We start from the raw sequence: 23117 nt of genomic DNA, 5'->3' as shown, positions 1-23117 counted from the left end.
AACCTGAGCCAGTCTCATGGAGTCAGCATTTTTGGTTTACTCTGATGACATTTCAATTCCATACTCTATTCCTTCCAAAATGTTTCAGCTGATCAGACAAAGGTGCCCTGCCACACCATCAGCTGCCTGTGGGTGTTCACCTCTACATGGTTTTCATGGCCAGTGCATCAAATCCCCCAGAGTAACTCTGTTTCTACACCACAGTCTAACAGCAGTCCTGAAACAGCGCTGCCCCCTTCTCCCTCAGGAGCTGGGACAAAACACTGCTTGCCTTGGCAAGGCAGTGGGAAGCTGGGATGGGTCTCACTAGGAATCAGCAGAGCAGTTTGTGTGGATAACCAGTTACTTAAAGACAAGATACCAGCAAAAAGTAGTTACAGCATCAGCAGGAGAAATTACAGCTTGGCTTTGCTGTGGTTCATCTGAGCCTCCTAAAAACAGCTGCACCAGGCAATCTCTGAGGGAGCTGCCACCTGCCCAGGGCAGCCCACACATCCCAGAGAAGGGTCCCTGTGATCACTGACTGGGTGCCCACCGGCCTGGCCCAAAAGCATTTCCTTCTTGCTGCTCAGATTCCATAAAAAACTGGAGTCCATCAAGGAGCACACAGAAAAGGAGCAAACCAGATGTCCAAAGGGGAGTTGGTGGCACAGCTCAGCTCTAGTTGCGCTGCCCTGGCTTTGGAAACACCTTGTGCAGGAAGGCTGCTGCAAACCAGCGAAGCACAGCAGAGTCAGGGCTGGTGAATCCTGAAGGCAGAGTACATCAACACCAGCAAGCAATGGCTTTGCCAGTACCAGTATGCTCTTCAGTGCTTTGCTTCTGCCCCTCAGCACACTCACCTTCCACCTTGGAAGGACCCAGCAATGCAGCACAGCAGCAGCCCCTACTCTGCCCTGTTTGCCAGGGGCAGGAGGCAGCAGCAGCAGCTTCTCCCCCACAATGGGCACACTCATGCTGCAACTGCAAAGCTCCCCTCTCCATCCATCAGCACCATAAATAATCACAGCAGCTCCTGCTGTCCATAACTTCTATCTTGTTTATAATTGCTTTATGAGTAGCCTGTTCACCAGACACTATCTGAGGAAGCACACAAATAATTCATCTCTAGCCTCCATACGTGCTTCCAGACAAGCCAGATTAATCCTCTTTCTCCCACCTCAGTAAACCACAGGTCAGGGATGGGACAAATTCCTGTAGCACCTTCTGCTGGTTACCAGACTGCTCCCTGGCCAAGCAGCCCTTTTCTGCCACTGCAGGGGCCTGATGGCTCCTCCTGGGCTCTCACCCAGTGCTCCCCCATGCACAGCCCCACACTCAACATGCCACCTCCTCTCCAAGCACACTTTTGGCCTCACATTTGCTTCCCAATTCTACTATATTCATGTCTTTCTAAATGAATGAGTCTCTGCTGTGAAACTTAACAGGGGAAAAAACTTCTAACATCATCAATAACTCAAACTTGCCTTTGGAATCATTCATTTTTCTTCCAGTTCCCAGAGGAGGTGGTGTGGACTGTGCACAGCAAACAGCTGTCAAACACAACACTGTCTCCTGCTTAAGATTTGTCTGCTGAGAATTTGTTGTCTGCGTGTTTTCTTAGAACTACTCCATGAGTATTTTCTGCAAAAGCAATTTATTCATAAAGTGTTTCAAATAATCAGGAAGAGTGTAACATCCTCATTTAAAACATGACCTGCTTGATCAAGGCCATGTTCACACAGTACTCTCTGTTGCAGAGAAACAGCTGGTGAGACAGAACTTGCATCACATTTCTGGCTGGGTCAGTCACATCTTGGTTACTGAACTCACAAAGCCCTCAACATCACTTCAAAAAGGAAACATTTTTTCAGGGACTTGCCTGAGACTGTGCAAAGGCAACCTGCCAGGACGGTGCCAGAAGAGTGTCAAAGAACACTCAGGCTTTGGACCTGTGAAACACCTCCCAGCAGGGCTCCCCAGCTGCCCTTTGCTTGGTGTGCCAATCTGGAGACAGCTTCACTGGCACCATGTTATGGTAATGATGGACTTTCATGCCTCCCTAGGGCAGGGAGAGGGGCCAAAAAGAACCAAATCCTGGTTTACAGAATGTGTACTTCACCGACTGCTGCTGAGAGATGAGCCAGGGCCACCATGCTCAGCCCCACAGCAAGTGCTGGAGACCTGCAGACACTGCTCCTGTGACCCCCTCACCTTTTTTTGTGAAGCTTCCTGAGTCAGTCCCCTGCCTGAGGCTGCTGTCTAACCCTGTAGGAGTGGGACTGATGCCAAGAAGGCTATGACCTGATGTTTTAGACTGAACAGAGAGATGGGAGAAATGGTATATCCTAAAGGAAAGCGCTCTCTATGCATGCAATTATCTGATAATCCACTTTGGGAAATGAATCTCAGAAAGAGGAACAAAACTTTCACCTTCTTTGCACTGGGAAGCTGCATTATCCCTTTAAAAACAGGGAACTAAATACATGAAAAATGATACAGAAAGCAGTGGAACAGCATGGTGCTTTAAGTCATGCCAAATTCAGGAAAGGGAGGGGAAAGGGGTCAAGCCCTGCTGGTCATGTCAGCACATGAAATTTGGTAAAAACTATTCCTGCTGATTTAAGACTAATCAGGCCTGTGAACAGCTGGACTAATTCAGCTTCTTCCCCTACTTCATGGCTGGATTCCTTCATGCATGTATGTAAGCAGCAAAATCCAAGTGAAACCTCTGCATCCATCTTTTTCTCATGGCCCCAGTGTCCCCTCACATGTGCAGGTCACACTGCAGCCCTGTGCCCCATGCTGGGACCTCTCTGAGCTGCCTGCCCCATCCCTGCTTGGGAAACATGCAGGAATTCAACACATGAGAGGTGGCTGCCCCTCTGCCACACTTGACCAAGGTGCAGTTTGGTGGGGTCAGACACACAAGCACATGGACAAGACATCCCTCTTCCCTGGAGGAACCGAGGCCCCTGGGAGTGGTGACTGTGTGGTGGCTCAGCCCTTCCCACACCTGCTGCCTCACCAGTGCTCACCAGCAGTGGAAGGATTTGGTTTGGCAGACACTAGTGTCACAGTGCCTGGTTGTCCTCCTGAGAGCAAGAACAAACTCAAAGGTTTTCCGGAAATGTGTAATTAATCTGTGCCTGGGAAGGAAAACATCATCAGTCTTATCTTACAGTCGAGAGAATGACAGAGAAAACAAATACTGTAAAGATGGAGGACTCAGTGGCAGAGTCAACTCAGGTAGATTCATTCCTGTGCTCCCTTCTGACAGACAGCTCCCCACACCAGTCCCTGAGAGCTTCTCTGATTTCCAGCTGTTCAATTACACTGTAAACAACTGCAAATGCCTGTAGCACCTTCCTGACATAACTCCCACAAAGGTGATACAGATAATACCCACCCATTCACGTGGGACATCAGGCAAATCACACCAGCACAGGGCCCAGAGAAGGCTGTTGTTCCACTGCAATAAGCCAGGCATGCCATGAAACACTTCCCAAAAAGGCCAGGCACTCAGTCCCCTCAGTGTGTTTGTTGCTGATGCTGGATATGATTTTTCCATGTGTTTGCCCTCAAGGCTGAATTTTTATTACACCAACTGGCACTTTATCATTCACTTCCATTCCCAGCGATTTCAAAGGAGCTCAGAGGAAGTGAGATGAGCTTTTGCTGCCAGCCCCTCTCTTGGTGCAGGAGGAAGGGTGGAGCTGCTCCAGCTGTGGGGTTCTGGGTGCCAGCACCATGAACAGTCCCAAGTGCCTAGGGCAATTCAGGGTGCCCCAAATTCTCTGCTCCTGTATCTTGGCACAGAATGTGTGACCTTGGCACAGGACATGACATGAATGCTAAACATGGTATGAAAGGTGTGTGTGCATGCTATGGGACTTCCATCCAGCCACTTTGGGTTCTCCTAATGATCCAGAGTGAGAGCCATGTAGTACCCCCTCTACATGTGAGCACAGAAAGAAGCCCTTCTCTCTGTAATTTCATGTTCATTTGTTCCTAACATAGAGAAGGTATTTTGCCAGCAGTTCCTGTAGACACATTAGGACAGCCCTTTGAGAAAATCAAGATATTTCTAGATTTAAATGAAGCACCAAGAGGCCAGCCACTCACCCTGCCTGAAGCAACCTCTCCCTTCTGAGAGGGATGCTTTCCAAAGGCTGATCCTTTGCAGCTGGTGATGCTGGGGTAACAGTTCCCATCATCCCTAACTGTAAGCAGTGAAGGCCAAGTGTTGTTTTTGTACAAACATAACCCAAGATGGCAAAACACGAACATGTACACTTACACCATTGATGTGGGCTTTATGCCTTGCCTGAAACACAGAAGACACTTCTCCAGACCTCAGCGAAGTCTGAATACACACTCATAATCCAATGGAGAGATAAACAGAGCATTTAAGGCTGGATCTGAACAAGGACTGCAAATTTTACTGAAATGGTATTTAAGGCACCTGAGTTATAACCTTTGCCATAACACAGCTGCTGTTAGAGCAGGACCTTCTCTGAAGCAACTTACCCACTCTAACCCACCTTTATCCAGGTTCATGTAAAATCACTGCAAAATCATGGGTCAAAGTTGTTTCATAGCTTTACTCTCTCAGTAATGTGCAACATGAACATAATAGTGTTATTAAGAAGTCAAAAATAACTTAACACAATAGCTATATAAGATTTTCCAATGATCAAACTTTCAGCAATTACTTTTTGTTAAGTTCAGAAAATTAGCATATTTGTTAATCAAATTAATTTAAAAAGTAGCTTTTAAAAATAAAAGCAATGCTTTAAATAAATATAGTCTTTTTATAACCATAAAACAGTCCTGTTAAAGATAACACAAATATTCCACTCAAGCACAGTACTTAAACAATTGAAATGAATGTTGTGAGCACATGTGGGCCGGACATCGGGAGTGACAAGGATGGTCCGGGACATTCTGTGTCTCCTTTCCACAGCAGCACAAAGAGGCAGCCAATTCTCAGAACTTCCCTAAACACATGACATGTCTTAGGATATTTGTAACTGCTGCACAAAAATGCTGGCACCCTGTTTTTCCCCAAGCTATTTCTCTACACTACACCTGTAGCAGTTCTTCAGCCCTGCTTTTAAATCTCTAGCACAGCATGATTTCAACCACAAAAACATTAGGCCAGAGCCTGCTTGCTTCATCCAGCTGGCTCCAACATCTACTCAGAAGGTGGCAAGCAAGGCCTGACCTCTCACGCATCTTGCACTAAAGCTCACATTTTGTGAAATCTGGAAAACCTTCCTTTTAATACTGGCACCACTGGCTGTTCCAGAACAGCCTGAAGGTCACCTTCAGCGTTCATGACCACCAAAGGGTATTCACAGCTCTCCCCATAATTACAGGGCTGACTAGCTATGGTCATTACTACCCAAGTTAATGCCTATCAGCAAAGACTGTAGCTCTCTTGCAGATCTACAAGGTAGCAATGTTTTGCTGGAATAAACTAAATTAGCTAGTTCTTACGTTAGTATGTGTTGTCTGGGTGTATCCTGAAGAGCAGTTTGCTAAATTCAGCAAAAAATACACCTCAAATCTACTGCTAATCTACTTAGCAACTCTGATCATTTCATATCCTGTTTACTTGGCTGTAATTGTTCACTAAAAATCACCTTCAGGGTCTGCAGCAAACCACCAGCTTTGTCCTCACAAAAACAGCTGTCAGTGAAATTTGTTGTGGTTTGTCTGTTTGTTTGAACAGTGTAACAGTAATATAACCTATAAGTAAAATGATAAAAGCTGGAGAGTAAAGTAAAGCCCAAAACTGATACAAGTGCTCTCAATTTGTTTTGATCTTCAGAATGAATAAGCCTAGGCAAAGATGACAAAGGAATAGATTAGCAAATGGCTAATGCAATGCATGAAGGGGTGTCTACAGGATTTGCATGTGCACACACACACACGCACTTGCATACAGACAGCTTGGCTTCATTAGAAATCTCACTACCAGAGTTTAACTTGGATAAATTAACTGCATTAAAATACTGACATTGTGAGGATTTTAATACTATCACACCCTGTAGAGGGCACTCCTGCGTGAATTTTTAAATGCTTTAAAAAAATAGTTTAGACTTATTGAAATCTGTGACAAATGTGGCAGCTCTCCCTCTCTCACAGCCTCCCATTCTCATCTCCAGTATCCTTCTCCTGTATTGCCTCCAGGCCCCGCTTTGCCTTGGCATCTGCCTGCCCGCTCCCAGCTTTGCTCAGTCCGCACGACAGGCACGCCAGCTGGATCTGCTTCATGTTCTCCAGGGCTTCGTTCTTGGCGTTCTTCAGGAGATCTCCTTGGCCCTGGGGATGCACAGACATGCAGGAGAGAGTCAGGGATTGCACACATCGCTCAGGACCAAAAGCAGCAGTACTGCTCCCGTGTCCCTACAGGTCCCATCTCAAACCATCTCTGCCCCCTGGAAATGGGACTGAAGCCCCTCCTGCAGCTTGGTGCCAGCGCAGTGAGGAAGGCAGCAGCCAGCACTGGAGAGGCTGGGATGGGCACCAGACTCCTCCCACGTGCATGCCACCAGCCTTGGGAGGTAATTTCACCCTGAACAGAAGGAGGCTGCAGGAGAAGGCATTTCCTCTTCCACAGTCAACAGCAAGGTCCTGCCAGGGCCAGGGCAGTGATGGCACATGGCACCCCTCTCCCCAGGCCACTGCTCCCTGGCATCACATCCCCCATGGCAATTGGCTGTGTGTTCCCAGCCAGGGGCCCCTCAGGAGCTGAGAGACCTTGATAACCCACCCCTCCTTCCACCTGGACTTGACACCCAGCCTGGGGCCCTCCTTGAGCAGGGCAGGCAAAGTTGTGCCCATATGAAACACATCATCCCATAGCATTCCAGTGAAGCCTTCTGAACCATTTTGTTTGGGACCTTCAAGAAGGCAAGTGGGAATGAACACACTGCTTCTGTATCTTCTCAGAGCCTGTAAACGTGAGGTGACTAACAGGAGATCAATCAAATTTGTAACAATCAGGAAAACTGTGTTACATGAAATTTGTATTAAGGAGTTGGGGTTCAGAAATGGCAAAATGAATATTTATGCAATATTGATATCTCAAGTGCTGTGAAGCAACAAGGTTCTGGAGCTACAGGATACAAATAAATAAAAGCCAGGAGATGCATCTGGTTATTAAAACTCAGTATCAGTAAGAACTTGAGCTCCTCTTCTCCTAATGTCACCCCAAGCACAGCTTGCAGTACAGCACAGCTGTACTGGTTACACTCATGAGGAATTCCTCCACTGACTGAAATGTCACACTCAGATCCCTGCCACCCAGCCTGACCACCTGCAAATCACAGGTACTTTGGTGGCCTCACAGGACACAAGAGACACTTCAGCAGCACCTTGGGCTCACTGGAGGGGTGACAGATCACTTCCCCTCCTTGGGTTCTCCAAACCAATCAGATGGGTTGGATGAGTCACAGTGTGACACCTTCCAGCAGCAGGAGCATCTCTGCTCTCCCTTTCCCCAGAGCCAAAAGGAAGGATTTATCCTACAGTGATGAGCACAGTTCCCTTTTTGCCAGTGCCTGGCACTGGACTCACAGGGTCTGAACCCCTGCACACAGTGTTCACAAGAAAGGAACAATGGTGGCTTGCAAGGCTGCAGCACTGGTAAACACCACGTGGGACACCACGTCATCCAGGGACAGCAGCCTGTGCCTGAGAACACGATTGCCTCATCTCCTGGTGTCACAAATTTGTCCCTGCTGAACGATGCAAATCACCATCCAGATGCTGGGAATACAACTCAGTGTGAGAATAACAAAAAGCACTGGGACTATGTGAACAGCTCTGTGCTATTTGCTGTGAAGCTCTTTTGAAGGGATTTGTGTCTCAGCAGCATGACAGATCTGGGAATACACAGACAAAGAGCTTGGGATCCAGTCAGCAGGCACAATGTGAAAAAACAAAACAAGAATAAATTATGCAGCAGATATTTTTCATAGCTCTGAACTTACTTCTATGTCAGAGGTTTTGCTTATGGTTAAAGACAGTAGGCAGGAATTCAAGGGCCCAGGGCTGCCTGGCACACCCAGCCCACCTTGGTGTCCCCTCCCTGTCTGCAAATGGCACAGGAATAGTGGCAGTGTGTAGTGACAGAGACAACTCCAACAAATGAACAAAGTACCTATCATTAACAACATGATAATGTTACCAGAATGGGTTCTCAATCTATCTCCTCAATACATCTTCCATCTCTTCAAACTGCACAAATGCAGTTTTAAATAGTTTGGGTTTAGGATGAAATACCTCTGGCTACTACTTCTTATGCACACAGGACCAAGGACACTAAAGGCTTCACCATCAAACAGGGAAAAATCAGTGTGACCATGCTTTGCAGCCTTAACCTCTCCAAACCAAAACCTGGCACTGTGTGTGCATGTCCAAGAACAGAAAAATCTCCTCAGTGCAAGAAGCAACCCCTTTGCAGGGTGAGGTCAAAGCTTGGAAATGTTCCTCAGGGTGGCCCACAAACTGTGTTTGTCCAGGGACTGGGACACACGTGGACAGACACTATTTGGGATTAGATGCACTGCCTGGGGACAGCAGCCCGAGTCTGCCCTGCCAAGACTCTCACCTGAAGTCTGCAGAAGCCAAGGGACTTCACACCCCACGTGAAAGAGCCAAGCCACCCACTGTCCCTTATACATATTCTGATTTCACATTTGAGTAAACAGGCAGTTCAGATTACAGATTTTGTCTGAGGCAATGCACAATATGTCTTTGGGTTCCAAGAGGAAACACATGCCTGAGCATACTTCCAATATTTTGAAGACATTCTTATTTTACAGTGATCTAAAAACAGAAGTGGACTTATCAAAATAGTGCAATTCCATTCATGTACAGACCAATTGATTTGTCTTAGTCTCCTTGTGCTTTTCATTTTTAAACAGCTGGTTCCTTTGAGCAATACGAAGAAGCAAAAATTATTTTGAATCATCTGTCATGAGAAAATTAACGACAAAGTAGCCCTCTCTGACAGAGCTGTCATAATTCTAGAGACACATAAAAAAAAAAATCTGTGTGCAATGCTCCGTTTGAAGAGCCATCTGTTTGCTTTGAAAACTGGCTGTGAGCATAATCCACTTAAGAAGAATGTCAGCAAAATTGTGTCAACACCTTAACAAACTAAATACTGGATAGAAGCTAGAGTAAACTTTACAAGCATGATTGCATTGAAACAACCTTCACAGACCAGTCTGTGAGCATCTCTGTGCACAGAACCATCCTGCTCACACTTACAAACAAAGCCTCTCTCCTTCAGACAAGGAGAGACCATGACAGTCCACCTCAGCATCTATCCATCTATCTCCCTTCTGCTACTGGTATCATCAGCCTTTCTGAAAATAAAAACTCATGAGAAAGTTTAAACTTTGGCAGGACAGTGAATTAAGCCAGAAGAGACTAATCAAGTGTTCTAACAAAAACTGATCAAGGGGCCATTTTCATTTTGCCTTGGGAACATTAAAAGTCAGGTTTCATACACCTAACTACACCTAACTGCAGAGCCTCAGCACAAATTAACATTACAGGACAAATAATGCAGCTTGTCAAGCAACTGCAAGATTCTAAGTCTTTACCTTAACAGGTTAATATAGCTTAGAAAACCCATCATCTGACATGGCTTTAAATATTGTTCAGTTCTTGTGACAAGCCATGAAAGGCTTTAAGAAGCACAAGTAGCTCTAGACAGACACTGGCAATGGCTACAGATGGGACAAATTCCATGTAGTTGTAGGTTCAGTTGGTTTTTTTTCAAATCAAATACCAAAGTTTTTGAGTCAAGATGACAGCTCTAAATCCAACAGCAACTCACTCTGGGGCTGGGGAAATGAAAGCTGAGATTGGTCAGTGGCACCACTTTGTGTTCAACTTCACAATATTATTTATTTCTACACATTGCATGTATATTTCTACGAAAATATAAATATATGGGCATGTACACTAATAATGACTGTTTCTGTGATTTCTAGGAAACACCTGCAACACAGAGGCCAGGCTGTGGCACCCCCAAGGGCAAGAGTGGGCCCATGCAGGAGTGAACTGCACTGCCAGGTGCCCACACGAACACCTTGCACTGCTCCTGGTGAAGCAGAAAATCCCACACTGTTCATTGGGGCTTTCCTGGCGTTCCAAACTGGCTGTGTTTGCAGGGAGGCTGAGGCAGTAGCTGTGAAAGCCATTTTCTAATCTGCTGCTTGCTAAAGCAGACAGCAGCTTATCTCCTGAGCAGACACATTCTCTGACAACACATTATGGGAGCTTTTCTCTCCAATCCTCAAGGGCTGAGTAAATACAAACAAATAACAGAGGCTTTAACACCCATCCCACATCACGCTCGTGATATTACTGTTATTTTTTAACTTATTCTCAAAGAGCCAAGCTCTTTCATTACTATTTAATCACCAAGTAAAATCTCCAGAGGATGCCAGTGGATGCCAGCGGGTGGCTGAAAAAGCCAGACACAGTCAAATGAAACAGCCACTCCACATTTCAGAGGCAACACAGGCACAGCAACAGCACTGACAATCTGTGCCAAGGGACTCCAAATGCTGGAGAGCTGCTCTCACATTGGGATACTCTGTGTGGAGGCAGCATTTACTGCAAGGGGTGCATTTTCAAAGTGTCATAGTAGGACTAATTGTGTTTAATATTAATAAGGAGGCACACAATTAAATGATTGCATATGGCTTTGAAAATGTAATCTTGGGTAGGAAATCATTAATGAAAAGATCAGACTGTTATGTTAAACTTATTACAAAAAGCAGATATTTTTCCATGCATCCTTCAAAGCTAAATGTGGGAACAATTGATTTGAATTTGATTATGATACATTCACATTTCAGAACAGACTACTCCAAAAACATAGTGTTGCTGAATCAGTGCAGACTGTAAAAACCCACCCTTTTCATTATTACTGCAGAGAGTTTGTCAACAGCTTTGCTTTATTGTCTGTGACAGAGATCAGAATGCACATCCTGGCATGAAAAATTACTGTACACAAAGATTAGACACAAAGCTATAATCACTTCTCACACGCTGAAAATAAAAGATTGCAAAAATGAGTTACACCACAGAAAAAGCAGAGTCCAAATGTAACTTGCCAATTTATCTTTAAACCCTTGCACAGCAGAAATTCACTTCCTAACAGGAAAATAAAAAGGCCACAAATATAAAAGATGGCACTTAAATGGCATTCTTTGTGCTACTGGTTTATCATTTAAGGTCTGGGTTTTGGACACATCTGCTCACTTACCCATTTTAAACCAAATGCAAGAGCTTATTTCTACCTGGCTGAAAGCAGCAACAACTTTGACACTGAATAAATCAGGTGATCAGACCGAGTGCTCACTGGGGCCTGAGTCATCACATTTTGCAGGATGTGCTGGTGATTTCAGACATCAAACTGAGCATTTCATTTTGGTATATCAGCATGTTACTGACAACCAGAGACCTTCTCTCCCATTTCCCAAAGTAGGGTCTAGCAAAAATTTGCAAGAAGGAAACAACTGGGAATCAATTATATCACACAGAGAACAGATCTGAGAAGTATGGAAAAGAAAACATCCACCTAGGGAAAGGCAGTCCCCATTACATATAAAGTGCTAAATCTCTGTAAGCAAGAGCAGCAAAGCATAACTGCTGTGGAATAGATTATTGTGTGCAGTTTTGACACAAGGTTACACAAAGAAAACCAAATGAAATTATCTAAGGTTGTGCCAAGCACCAAGGTCAGAGCTCTAGGGCTGAGCTGCTCAATGCAGTGTAGCCAGCAGCTGGGACACCTAGGAGAACAAGGCTGAGGATGATGACAGAGAGGAGGAGATGGATAGTTAACAGGAACTACCTCCTACTAATTCTGCATCTAACCCAAATTATTCCTCATATTACCTTTTCTCCATTTACTTCATGAATCAGCCATATGGATGCTGGCTCCAGGCTTTCCTGCCTGTCATTGCATTGCACAGGGTAGGAACCCAAGCTCCTTCTCCTGGGAAAAGCACCAGGAAGCACAGAACCAACCCTGGCTGCTCTGTACATCCCAACTGGCTTACTCCTTACTCAGGGGAAAAAATCCCATTTGCACCTGATATTTGCACTAGTCTCAAAGACAAAACCACACCTGCAAGAAGCACTCAAGGCCTTGAGGGCACTCACTGCCTCACCAAGACACTCAGCCCTAAGGTGACACATCCCAGCAGCCTCCTGCCAGCAAGCACCTAACCTAAGGACAACTGCTGGGACAAGAGCTAAGGAGCAGCCATCTCTGCCAGTACCATTTAAAAGGCACAGTCTCTTTTTCAGTGCAGCCAGCTGTAAGGGAGAGAGGACAACACCAGCATTACTCCAGGTGGCTGGGAAAATTCACAAGGCAACTCTGAAACAATTTGGTCCCATATAAAAGCAGAAAGGTCTTTTAGTAGTTCAAGGGAAAATGGGCAGGAATCTTGGATTATGGCACCATTCAGCAATGGCTTGCCCTAAGACCCAGCAGGATCCAGCGGATCAGCCTGGTCCCCTTTGAGACAAGATCTCTCTAGGTGTTCAGCTACCACAGCAAAGGGACACAGAGGAAGTTAATAACAATTAATAAATACATGAAAATAAATAGAATTAATAAATGAATAAATAAATAAATAAATAGATAATCAGCAAAGGAAGCAGAAATTAGAATGGCCCTAGTTTGTAACACAGACCAAACATTCACCTCACGTGTGGCTCGGATGCCATTACACAGCATGGGCTGCACACACCCAGGGGATATGTGACTGCAGGTGGGCAGTCTGACCCAGGGATGGGGCCTGATGCTAACCATGTAAATGGGGTGTGTTAAAAACAATATTCAGGCTACCTGAAAACCAGTTCCATCTGATTTTAGTTACTTTTATTTAAACTCCCAAACCAGACCAATCTGACAGTTGCTCAGTATTAGGCCATCCCATGCAAAACCCAAAACTTTTACTCTGATTTAATTTGCCATTTGGATCTCACCCCAAAGGTCTGCATTGGGGAGGATGACCTAGAGGGATTTCCAGAGCTGTTCTGCATGAGCCTGGTTAGTTTTCTAGGAGGCTGGTGACACTCCACCACACTGGGCAAGGCTCCCCAGTTATTACAGAAGTGCCAGTCCACCACTTGTATGTTCCCAAATTACGTGGCACAGCCAAACACAGCCCCGAGAGCAGCCTGGGATGTGGAGCTGAACAAACAAGGAGAACCTCAATGAGAACAATCAGGCAACTACCAAAGAAGCAAATACTTAGAAAACCTTCTGATTCTGGCTGCTGGCCTTGCCAGCATGAGGATATCACTGCTTTGTGCAGCCATGGCAACTTAGGAAAGAGGGTCTATATTTGTAATTCTCTCACAGGATTTGCCTAACAAGACAAAAGCGAAGGACATATATGGCCAGCTTGCTCTCAAACTCAGCTGAGTGCCTCCCCAAACCCTTGATCAAAGCCTGACAAGGAATTAACACCAAGCATTTGTTTGAACACCTAAGTGGCAAAAGCACTCATGCTACAGTCTTCCCTACTGATCTTAAAAAAGAGCTCTTCACTGAAATCCAGGGGCTCTTGCAAATCAATTGCACTGTGTGACTGCTAATTTATTCCTTTGAGCAGACATTTTATGTATATAAAAAAGTGGTTTTTTATTTTTGTTTTTTAAATAAATGCCTATGCTTCTGTCTCACATGGGCATTTAAATTAAATTATGTTGTATCAGGCTGTCAAAAGCAATGAATGTGAACGTTGACTGTAACTGTGCTGCAGCAGGAATTTGCTTTCAGAAATAATGCCATTAATTTGATGTTAGCCATGTGCTGAGCAGTTCAGCTGCCTGTGTCTCTCAGGCACTATGTCAGGCAGACAGTTTGCAAGAACAGCCACAAATGTACAGACTCTTGCTGTCAACCCCTCCATGCTAGGAACCTGCCTTTTTTTCTGGTGATAGGTTTAAAATCATAGGCTTGGCTGGAAGCCCAGAAGTGCACAACTAATACTAAGAAAACCCCACATCTCTGAAGAAATTTGGGTACTGTTTATTTTGATACACAGCCATGAAATGAAAATTGAAGCTATACATCCAGGCATTTATTTTTTAGTTCCCCTTTCATCACAAAACCCAATTGCTCACAGGTACCAGTATCAGCACTAACTGGTAACTCCTGTAAGGACCAGAGAGTCCCAGAAAAACAAAACAAGGGGAATAAAGATGAGGCAGAAAGTGCACAATTTTTTTGGATTTGATTTTTCTGAGTAAATAGACCAGCTGCAGGAAAAGAGATGTTTTACAGCTAATGAAAGACCTGTGAAAGGCAAAAAGGCAATCCCCAAGCAAAACATTTGGCTGGCACCCCTTGTTCCCTGGTGCCCTCTGTGCTCTCAGATGCACAGGCTACAAGCACACAGTTAACACCAAAATCATGTCCTTCATCACAAGGTAGCCAGCAAAATGTCCCTTAAGTTCATCAGAGCCTGGAAAGGGTTTAGTGGCTAACTCTGAGCTGATTCTGTTTTGACTGAAGACAACATGCACCTGGTGCTGGTTTGGGTTTGTTTTAGGAGGGAGGGAGTGTTGCAGCAACGTCACACAAACAGTCACTGCTCTCCTTTCAATTGCTGGAGATAACCAGCTTTAAAAATACCTGCAGCTGTGCTTAATGCTAACTGAAATAATCTAATCAAGATGAAATCAAATTGTGCCAGTCAGAGCAGATTGTTTGTGGAGAGAGCACCTTCAGCACTGCTGCCACATGCAGCTCCCAAGGCTCTGCTCCTTTCTGCCTGCCACAAGCACCAGTGCCTTAGCAACCATGTGGTTTGCAAATGCTGCTGGTGCCATGGCTGCTGGCCAACACCACCAGCTGACTGGGCCATGGGAATCTGCAGAAGCCATCCAAGCTCCCTATTCCTACTCCCCCAGATGAGACAAGGCACCCCCCTCCTCCCCTTCATGCCTGAAGCTGTGGGCAGCCAGCTTCTAATCAGTTCACAAGCAGCACAGGCCACAAACAACTTTATGCTGATGCAGAAAGCTTTAAGCTGAGACAAAAGCCTCCAAATCACATGAAGGTTTAAGTGCAAAAAGAAAAAAACAGCACAAACCACTGTCTAAGTACTAGGAGGGAACAGGTTTTTATAGAATCCCTGAGCAAATGCTCTGACTTGCTTCATCCCTGTCCAGGGGTCAGCCCTGTCATTCTGGCGCCCTGTAGTCAAAGGTTTGCTGGTGAGACTGGACAGTGAGCTCAGTAAAAGCAGAGCTGAGCAAGTCTCTGTTCATGTTGTGCCTGCCATGGTTAAAGAGGCTCCTGTGGGCCTTACAGGGCTTGTTTCCCCTGGGAGAACTCCAGCCCTGCCTTCCCAGTGCAGATGTGACATCAAGCACAAACAGGAGCAGATAGGGTTATTTTTGTAAGCAGAACACTGACTGACCCAGCAGGCAGAGAGCTACTGAAAGGAAGCAACTGAGAGGGGAGGAGAAAATCAGCAGGGGTCAGAAACAGGCCTGGGTGGAAGTGAGAAATCTGTTTCTGTTTTTTAGAAGTATGGGAATTGGAACACAGGAAATTGAGTGAGCCAAGCACAAAAATTAGTGGTGCAAGATAGGGGTAGTATTCATTTACAAATTCACTGCCCCAATATGTCAATGAGGGAAACTGAACAAGCATAATTTACAATCCATTACAATACCATGCCACAGAAAATATGAGGCTTTTCAACCAAACTGAACTCAGTGTTTAAGCCATTACTACAGATGGCTGTTATAACAGCTCCACAGTTACTGGGGAGGGTTGGAGAATCTGAGTTTAGACTATCCAGCATCAGACCACTGAGCTACCCTCCAAAGGAAACTGTCCTGCTGCTGCTGGCAGCCTCCAGTCCCAGCCCGTTTATCCCAGACTGCTAAATTAGGCTGCTCAGGTTGTTCAATTACCACCACTACCAATGTCTGAAAAGGTAAAAAAAAAGCTCTTTTTTTGCTGTTCTGTGCCTTCATGTGGCTCAGCTCCTCCCCACTGCTACATACATCAGCATCCCTAGGTCACCAGCCAATGGAGTGGGAAGCCAGGGAACAGAGTGAGAACTTAGCTGCAATTATCACCTCTATTATTACTATTCAGAGCAATCACAGCCTATCAGTCAGGCTCTTCCTGCCAATACCAGACCTATATCTTATCTGTAGCACAGAGGGTACTGGAGAAAAGAGCTACTAAATATGCATTTTTAACTTACTCCTCTAAGTCTGACTGCTCTCATATAATCGCCTTTCTGACATCAGAAATGCCATCTTTTTCTTTTTGTGATCTAAAAATAAATAGCAGCTGCCTCAGCACATGAATCACTGGTTTTGTCTCTGCTTTTCTCCTCAAATGGATCCCACCTGTACCTGGGGAAATGACCCATAAGAAAGTGTCCTTTATCTCCCGCGGGTTTCACCACCTGACACTTGAATTCATCTGACCCATGTAAAAGAAGACTGCAGCTCTCAAAAGTACAAGATTGCAGTTTCCCAATCCGTTGTTCCTACAGTAAAAACTCACTTCCACCCACAAGTGCTTGGGCCTCTCATTTCCCTAGCTCCTGTGCAAGGTTTTTGAAATGCCTGCCGCATTTAGGGCTTATGGGGTCTACCATGATCGAGGGGAGAATAACTGCAGAGTAAATGCCTGGTTCTCACTGAACACCCACAACTTCCACTTAATGCAGTTTGTGGCTTTTCACTGTTCCAGCCATCCCTGCAGACCCATATTTCCAATAATCACACATGTAAACACAGAAGTCTTTATTCCACAGCCTTCTACTGCCAGTGGCTCCAGACAACAAAAATGAATCAGTACCACCATTGAGTGAAAGAGCATTTTACTTTAACCACAACCCTCAGAATATGTAGTGGTGGGGATGAACACTGTTCAATGTCAGGAGGCAGTAACTAGCGCAATGAAACAGGGAAGGTCATGCCAGCAAATCACTCCCTGCTGGATTCAGAGTTTGGCTCCTCTGACTCATGTCACACTCACACAAGTACAGAAGAAGTCAGAGGTCCTGGCTAACAATTGCATCATGCACATTGTGACATGTGGAGAGAGGATTTCTATCAATGCTCAGGAGGGAGAAGGTGAGGACTTGGCTTTCACACAGAGACATGCCAGTCCCCAGCTTCAACCAACCATACCTGGATTTCACTGAGGCCACTGACTGTGCCAGGGAAAACCCAAATACCATCTTAGCAACCGCAGAGGAGGAAGTTCCAACGGAGCAACCAGCAGCTTTCATCACCTCCTGAGCTCTCCCAAGGAACTAGCTTAAATGAGACACCCATTCTGCCCCAGGGAGCAGGTTTTGTAGATGCTGGCATGTAATTCACACAACAAAAGGGGCAGTCAGCTTGTCATAATTTCTAAGCTCTGAGAAACTGTGTGTGATCAGCTAACAGGAGCTGTAAGGAGCTCTAAATATACCACAAGAGTAATTTTTAGAAGATGTTGAACCTCTTATCACACACCATTCAAACACAACCATTTTAGGTGAGTATCAGTTACAGCTCCCAGGGAATGGCACAGCACAGATTTAACAACAAGCAAATGCTGGAAAAAAGCAAATGTACGAGCAATTCTCTCTTACAATTGGTAAAAATCAGTGCCCTAGTCTCTCCCTGATACTCAACAAATTCAGAAAGTACCTGTGGGTGGAGGCTCCCTCATGAAGACCCACCATGGATGCCTTAGAAGCAGAGCCCTCCACTCCCTGACGATTTCAGTGGCATGAATAAACATCCAGGCATGGTAGTGTGGGCTGCTGCCAGCCCAGGAAGGAAAAGGTCTCTGCAAGCCCCTTGATGAGTGCCAGGCGCTGGGGTCCTGCCTTGGGCACTCACCCAGTGCCACCCAAGGGCTCAGAGCAAAGGCTCCCAGCCCTGCAGCATTGCTGCCTGAGCTGTGTGGGCAGGGCTGGCAGCCTTGCTTGGGTTACACTGCAATCCACAACACCTGACACAGGAAGTGGGTCCTTTTCTCTTGTTCTTTGTTCGTACAGCCATTGACAGATAGAAGCAAGAAATGTGTGAATTTCTGCAGAAACTCGTCCTTTCATTACAGCCTTTTTAATTCTCTGAACAAGGTCACATTGCCAGATTAGCACAAACTAGATTCCCAATTTCCATGTCTTCCAGGTTGTGGTAATTAACTCCACTGCAAGTACAGCAGTGTTTGATATCCATACCTCAGATAAAAACATCCCTGTTACAGGGGAGGGAGGGGGTGGTGGCAGAAGTTGCCTAAGTTCCTATGCCACCTGCAGTTTCTGCCTGCACTGTCTCTTCCTGAGAGTGGTCAGTAAAAACAGACCCAGTTTTTATAGCCAAGCAATCCTCCTTTGGTGGGGAATCACCTACATTCATCCATCTTTCCTTCACGCCACCCCTCCTCCTCCCACTGCCTCCCCTCAATAGCACCAACTTTCCAGCTCAGTTCTGCAGTTCTGCCCAAGCACACACACGCAGGAGTAGCTACTTCTCCTCAAAAGATGACCATCTTCAAGAAACTAGTGACCCTACCTGATGATTTTTCAAATAACCTCTTCATAGGTGATAATCTTGCTGCTGCCTAAAACAGCTTTCAGAGAACAAACTCTTTGTATTCCACCTGGACATTATTAATTACTTTTCCAGTTGCAGAGGCTTTGGACCCAATGAACACCCTCTCAGGAGGAGCTGGCCTTCACACCCAGGTGACAAAATCCCTGCCAGCCTGGTAGAGAACAGTGACGTGAGCAGCACAGATGGGACTCAGGCTGTGATGGGTCTGCCCCAAAGACACAAACACAGAAGTGCCAGGTCCCACACAGCCACCCCAGGACAAAGTTAGCACAAAATACAGAGGAGTAACTCATAGGAACTGCATCTTGGTGAGGGACAGCGTTAGAGCCATGCAAAGCTCAGTCTAAATCAAGGGTGGGGGTGCCAGGTGGTTCGCCCCCCACACTGGCATGATTTGGATTATCATCTAAACTGGGGCAATGCAGAGGGAATGGGATTTGAGGCTGAGGAGAAGAAACAGTAAAGACTGAGATGACAGTGAGGCACAGAGAGGTAATGGAATTAGGACAGACAATCAAGGAGAGGGCTTCACTGAGCTGCCAGCCACACAAGAGAGGGAGCTGGGCATCTATTTTGCCTTTCAAACATCTTGACAAGCCTCCATTTGTCAAGTGACACTAAAAGTGGTTTTCTATGCACAGCACCTCAGTGTGCCAACCCTTGGCTGGGCTCAAAGCCCATGCTGCTGAGGTGGCCCTGGCACAAGGGTACCAGGCACAGTGACCCCACATGCTACTGGCTCTGTCTCCCACCACAACAAAACCCATCTCACCCTGCAAGCACAGCCAGCAGCTTGGCATCAGATCCATGGCTTTTGGCAATTTGTCACATCACTCAAAATAAAAGGTATCACAAGATTGCTTGAGATCCATCTCTGGCTTATTTTAGTCAAACTCAAGAACTCAGAAAGGTATCACTCAGGGCTTTTCATACCACCTTTCATTTTTTCTAATCTCTTCCTTTTGTGTCAAAGTTACTGTTGTTTTGCACATATATTTGATGGCTTGTCTCACCTCCTGTATACATACATGCATGTGTGTTTGCACACATACAAACCCACCCCAATGCAACTGAAGGAGTAATATTTAGACCTGAGTTTCAGAACTCTGTATTATAGTAAAAAAAAAAAAAAAGTTTATATCAAAGGAAGGCATGTCACAGTACTTGTTTTCTGGATGAACTTCAGTGACCCTCCATTTTTGGTCTGTCATACACTTGGGTGCACACTGACTGCAGGAAGGTCTTGTCCCTAAACCCACCATTGTGAAACACCTGTAGGAACAGAGCCCTGGTGCTGAAGGTAGAAGAGCAAAGTGAGAAAATTGGCAGAAACACCCATTTCTGCTCAGATGACTCTGGCCATCAGCTCTTTGCCCAGCAGCTAGATGGCTCCCTGGGTCTGCCTGGCATTGGGTATCACTGTGGAAAACAGTACAGACTCATACCAAGCACCTTCCATGCCAAATACCTGAGGAGAGCTTAGATCCACAGCAGCTAAATATTCATCAGCAGGAGGAACTACACAGCTTCTCACAGGCCCTTCCAGTCCTAGTCCTATTTTTTTACCCAAATAGGTGATAAAGGCTGGAGAAAAGAGAGCAAACTGTGTGTTCTCCCTGGAAGAACAGAAACTATTCATTGGCTTTGGTTCTGTGTGTGGCTGGGGAGTGAGTGTTGCTCCTCACAAGTCCCAGCACTGCAGGCAGGTGAGTGCAGGCCCATGTGGGTTCCTGAGCCTGGACAGATAAACACAGACTCTGCCTGATCTGAATGTCTGGACAATCATTCCTTGCCAGTCAGTGAAACACTCCTGGTGTGACATTGTTCAGTAAAACCCCAGCAATAACTGAGTAACAGGGGACAAAGTCTCTTCGTTTTGTCAGGCTACCCTGGGACTTCATGCCCTGCAGAAACTCACAGGACCATGAAGGAGATCATCAACAGCTGTGAACCCTGGTAATCTTTGCTCTGCTTAGTCCCTGCTATTGCCAGCAGTTGGCACTTGAAGATTTAAGATTGTCTGGGTGGCCTTCAAGCGTATTTCAAACGCACACAAATATTTAGCTTGTTCTAAATCCAACTCATGTCTCGGAATTTTCCTTGGCCAAGAAAACAGAGACCTTGTCAGAAACACCATTAGGGCTTCAAAAACTCCCAGGGAACAGCCAAGTACCTGGAGAGGTCATGCTGTACTTGTTGAGACCTCTCACTACATCCTCCCCAGAGCAATGCTCTGGCAGCATGGCTGAGGGCCAAGAATAACAGGATATTCCAGTTGATTAACTAGTACTCCTGATGGACTGGGATTACAGTCCTTTTTCCCTAATACACAGTGTTGAAGCAGCTTGAGAAATTTCCATCACCAGATACAACTGACAAAATCCTCGGAGACTGTTGAAGAGCTCTGGCTCCTGCCTTTGGGCTTGGGCAAAACAAACAAAAAGTGCATTCACCACTTATGGACGAGGTCTTTATCAACCCAATCAGTAGAGAACAGCACTCTGCTAGGTGTGCAGAAAGATCTGCCTATCCTACCTAATAATCACATGGTTTGGTTCCCTTGGTTTATAAAATACACTGATCAAAACAGCTTGGCATGTGAAGGACAACACTTACCTCCTTATCTCATAACTTAAGATCATTCAAAGGACTCTAAATCCCCTATCCAAGAAAAATCTTGCAACACCTCCACATACAGAAGAGCCCTGGAGCCTGTGCTGAGAGCCAGGAGCACAGGCTTTGCCCTGGATCCATCCCTGAAGCTGGCAGCCTCCACTGCACTCACCTCTGCATTCAGAGTACACAAAGGTCTGGGAACAAGCTGTGCTCCCATGTGGCTCCTCCAGACTCTTTCTCAGATTCTATAAAGAAAAACCTATCTACCTCTTCCCTCTTCTTTCCCTCTTCTTTTAAATTAACTGCTTCCAAGTAAGCAGGTTGGTATTTACAGGACTAAATGGGTGTTGACCTTGATGCCCTCTTCACCTTGTCTCCAGCACTCTCAGAAAGCCAGCTTTTTTATTAATTTTCTCCTTTTTGTCCTTCAGTTCATGTGTAAGAGACCAAGCTGATCTATGTGAAGTCACTATGTGAATCATTAGCACAGCCCTGCATTTCTTCATTTTTGTAAAATCTGCCACTCAATCGCACAATGACTGGCTCAGATTTTCTCCACCGTAGTTGAGCACATCTTGGCATAAGGCAGCAGATCCTTCAAAAGTAGCCAGGGCACAGTCTCTGAAGAGGTTTAAAACTTTGAAACACTGCTCTTAGTTCAAAAGTTTGAACTGCCTCAAAAAGCAAATGCAAACAATGTGGGGACTAGAAAGCAGGAAAGATATTTAGTCTCTCTAGAAAAAGAGCCTTTGGGGTAACCACACTCAAAATGCATTTATCTGGGTATGAGTATAATGAGGTGAGTTGATATGGAAAAACACAGCTCCAAGCTACACAAACCACTCCTGCCTACTGCTACTGCTGGACTATCACTGTCAGAAGATGACAGCAAATAACAAGAATTTGTTGCTAAGACACTATGGCTTATATTTAATCTATTTTTGACATTTCACAAATTACTTATGTCCACAGAGATATGCTGGGAAAAAGAGGGAGATATGGTATCAGGAGTTTTTTGGGATGAGAGGAAAGCCTAACTGACACTTAGAGTGAATAAAATGTATGTACACAGAATACAGCAGCTTTGTGGGGACTCATGAATCCATCATGCTCTCACTTGAGATCCAGATAGCACAAATTGTCATGCAAATCCTTTACCAGCAATAAATAATATGTGGCAGAAGAGATTGTTACCATTGTGCTAACTACATATAAGGTTCCCACGATTCTGCTGTGCTGCTCTGTTGTCCACTCTGCAGCATGCCAAGGAAAAAAGCCATGGTTCATGGCTAACTGCAGGAAAAAAGACTGCTATGAAAAGACCCATATAAATGTCTCAAGATTTTATAATACTATGGAGTATCCATTCAAATACATTTCCATAGTGCACTATAATAATCCTTAAAATTAAGGCTGGGAATGGACCTAGTCCTTCCAAAGATCATCAGAAACTCTGTGTTTAAGGTGCTTTAGAATATCAATCACTATCTGACAAGTAGTTTTTGTTCAAAACTGATACCTTATAGTGATGATAAATCTGCCTCAGTTTAGGTGAGGGCAGGCAGTCTGTACGTGCATCTGTCAGAAATCTCCCTTTTATCTCTGCAAGTAGTCTTAAAGTGTTAATTTGGGGCTCTGCCACCCAAGTGAGGGGTCTGGGATGCTGCAGGTCTCCCAAGCAACTGAAGGGCATCATCCTGCAAAAGTGCCATTCCTGCATAGTTCTGCTGCATATAATCACATACACTAGAGCTAACATTGATCACAACCACATCATAAAATTGTGGAGACCTCTCCCAAAGAGAGAACTGCATTAGCAATTTAATAATTGTATGCCTTCTGCACTTGACAGACTTCTCTTGATACAGCTAATC

At 45.3% G+C, this 23117-nt stretch overlaps 1 protein-coding gene across 1 annotated transcript in view; it reads right to left on the bottom strand.

The window, feature by feature from the left end:
• Positions 1 to 4563: 4563 nt before the first annotated feature.
• The window catches only part of PLCL1 (phospholipase C like 1 (inactive)), a 180912-nt gene continuing 162358 nt past the window's right edge, over positions 4564 to 23117 (bottom strand). Inside the window, exon 6 of the mRNA XM_059475986.1 lies at positions 4564 to 6309. Coding sequence (XP_059331969.1) covers positions 6127 to 6309 — 183 coding nt within the window. The 3' untranslated portion in view covers positions 4564 to 6126. The remainder of the gene's footprint in view (positions 6310 to 23117) is intronic.

The sequence above is a fragment of the Ammospiza nelsoni genome, chromosome 7 (genome assembly GCF_027579445.1).
Source record: "Ammospiza nelsoni isolate bAmmNel1 chromosome 7, bAmmNel1.pri, whole genome shotgun sequence".
NCBI classification, from domain to species: domain Eukaryota; kingdom Metazoa; phylum Chordata; class Aves; order Passeriformes; family Passerellidae; genus Ammospiza; species Ammospiza nelsoni.
Note: the sequence above shows the minus strand (reverse complement) of the source record. Positions and strands in the feature narration are given on the sequence as shown.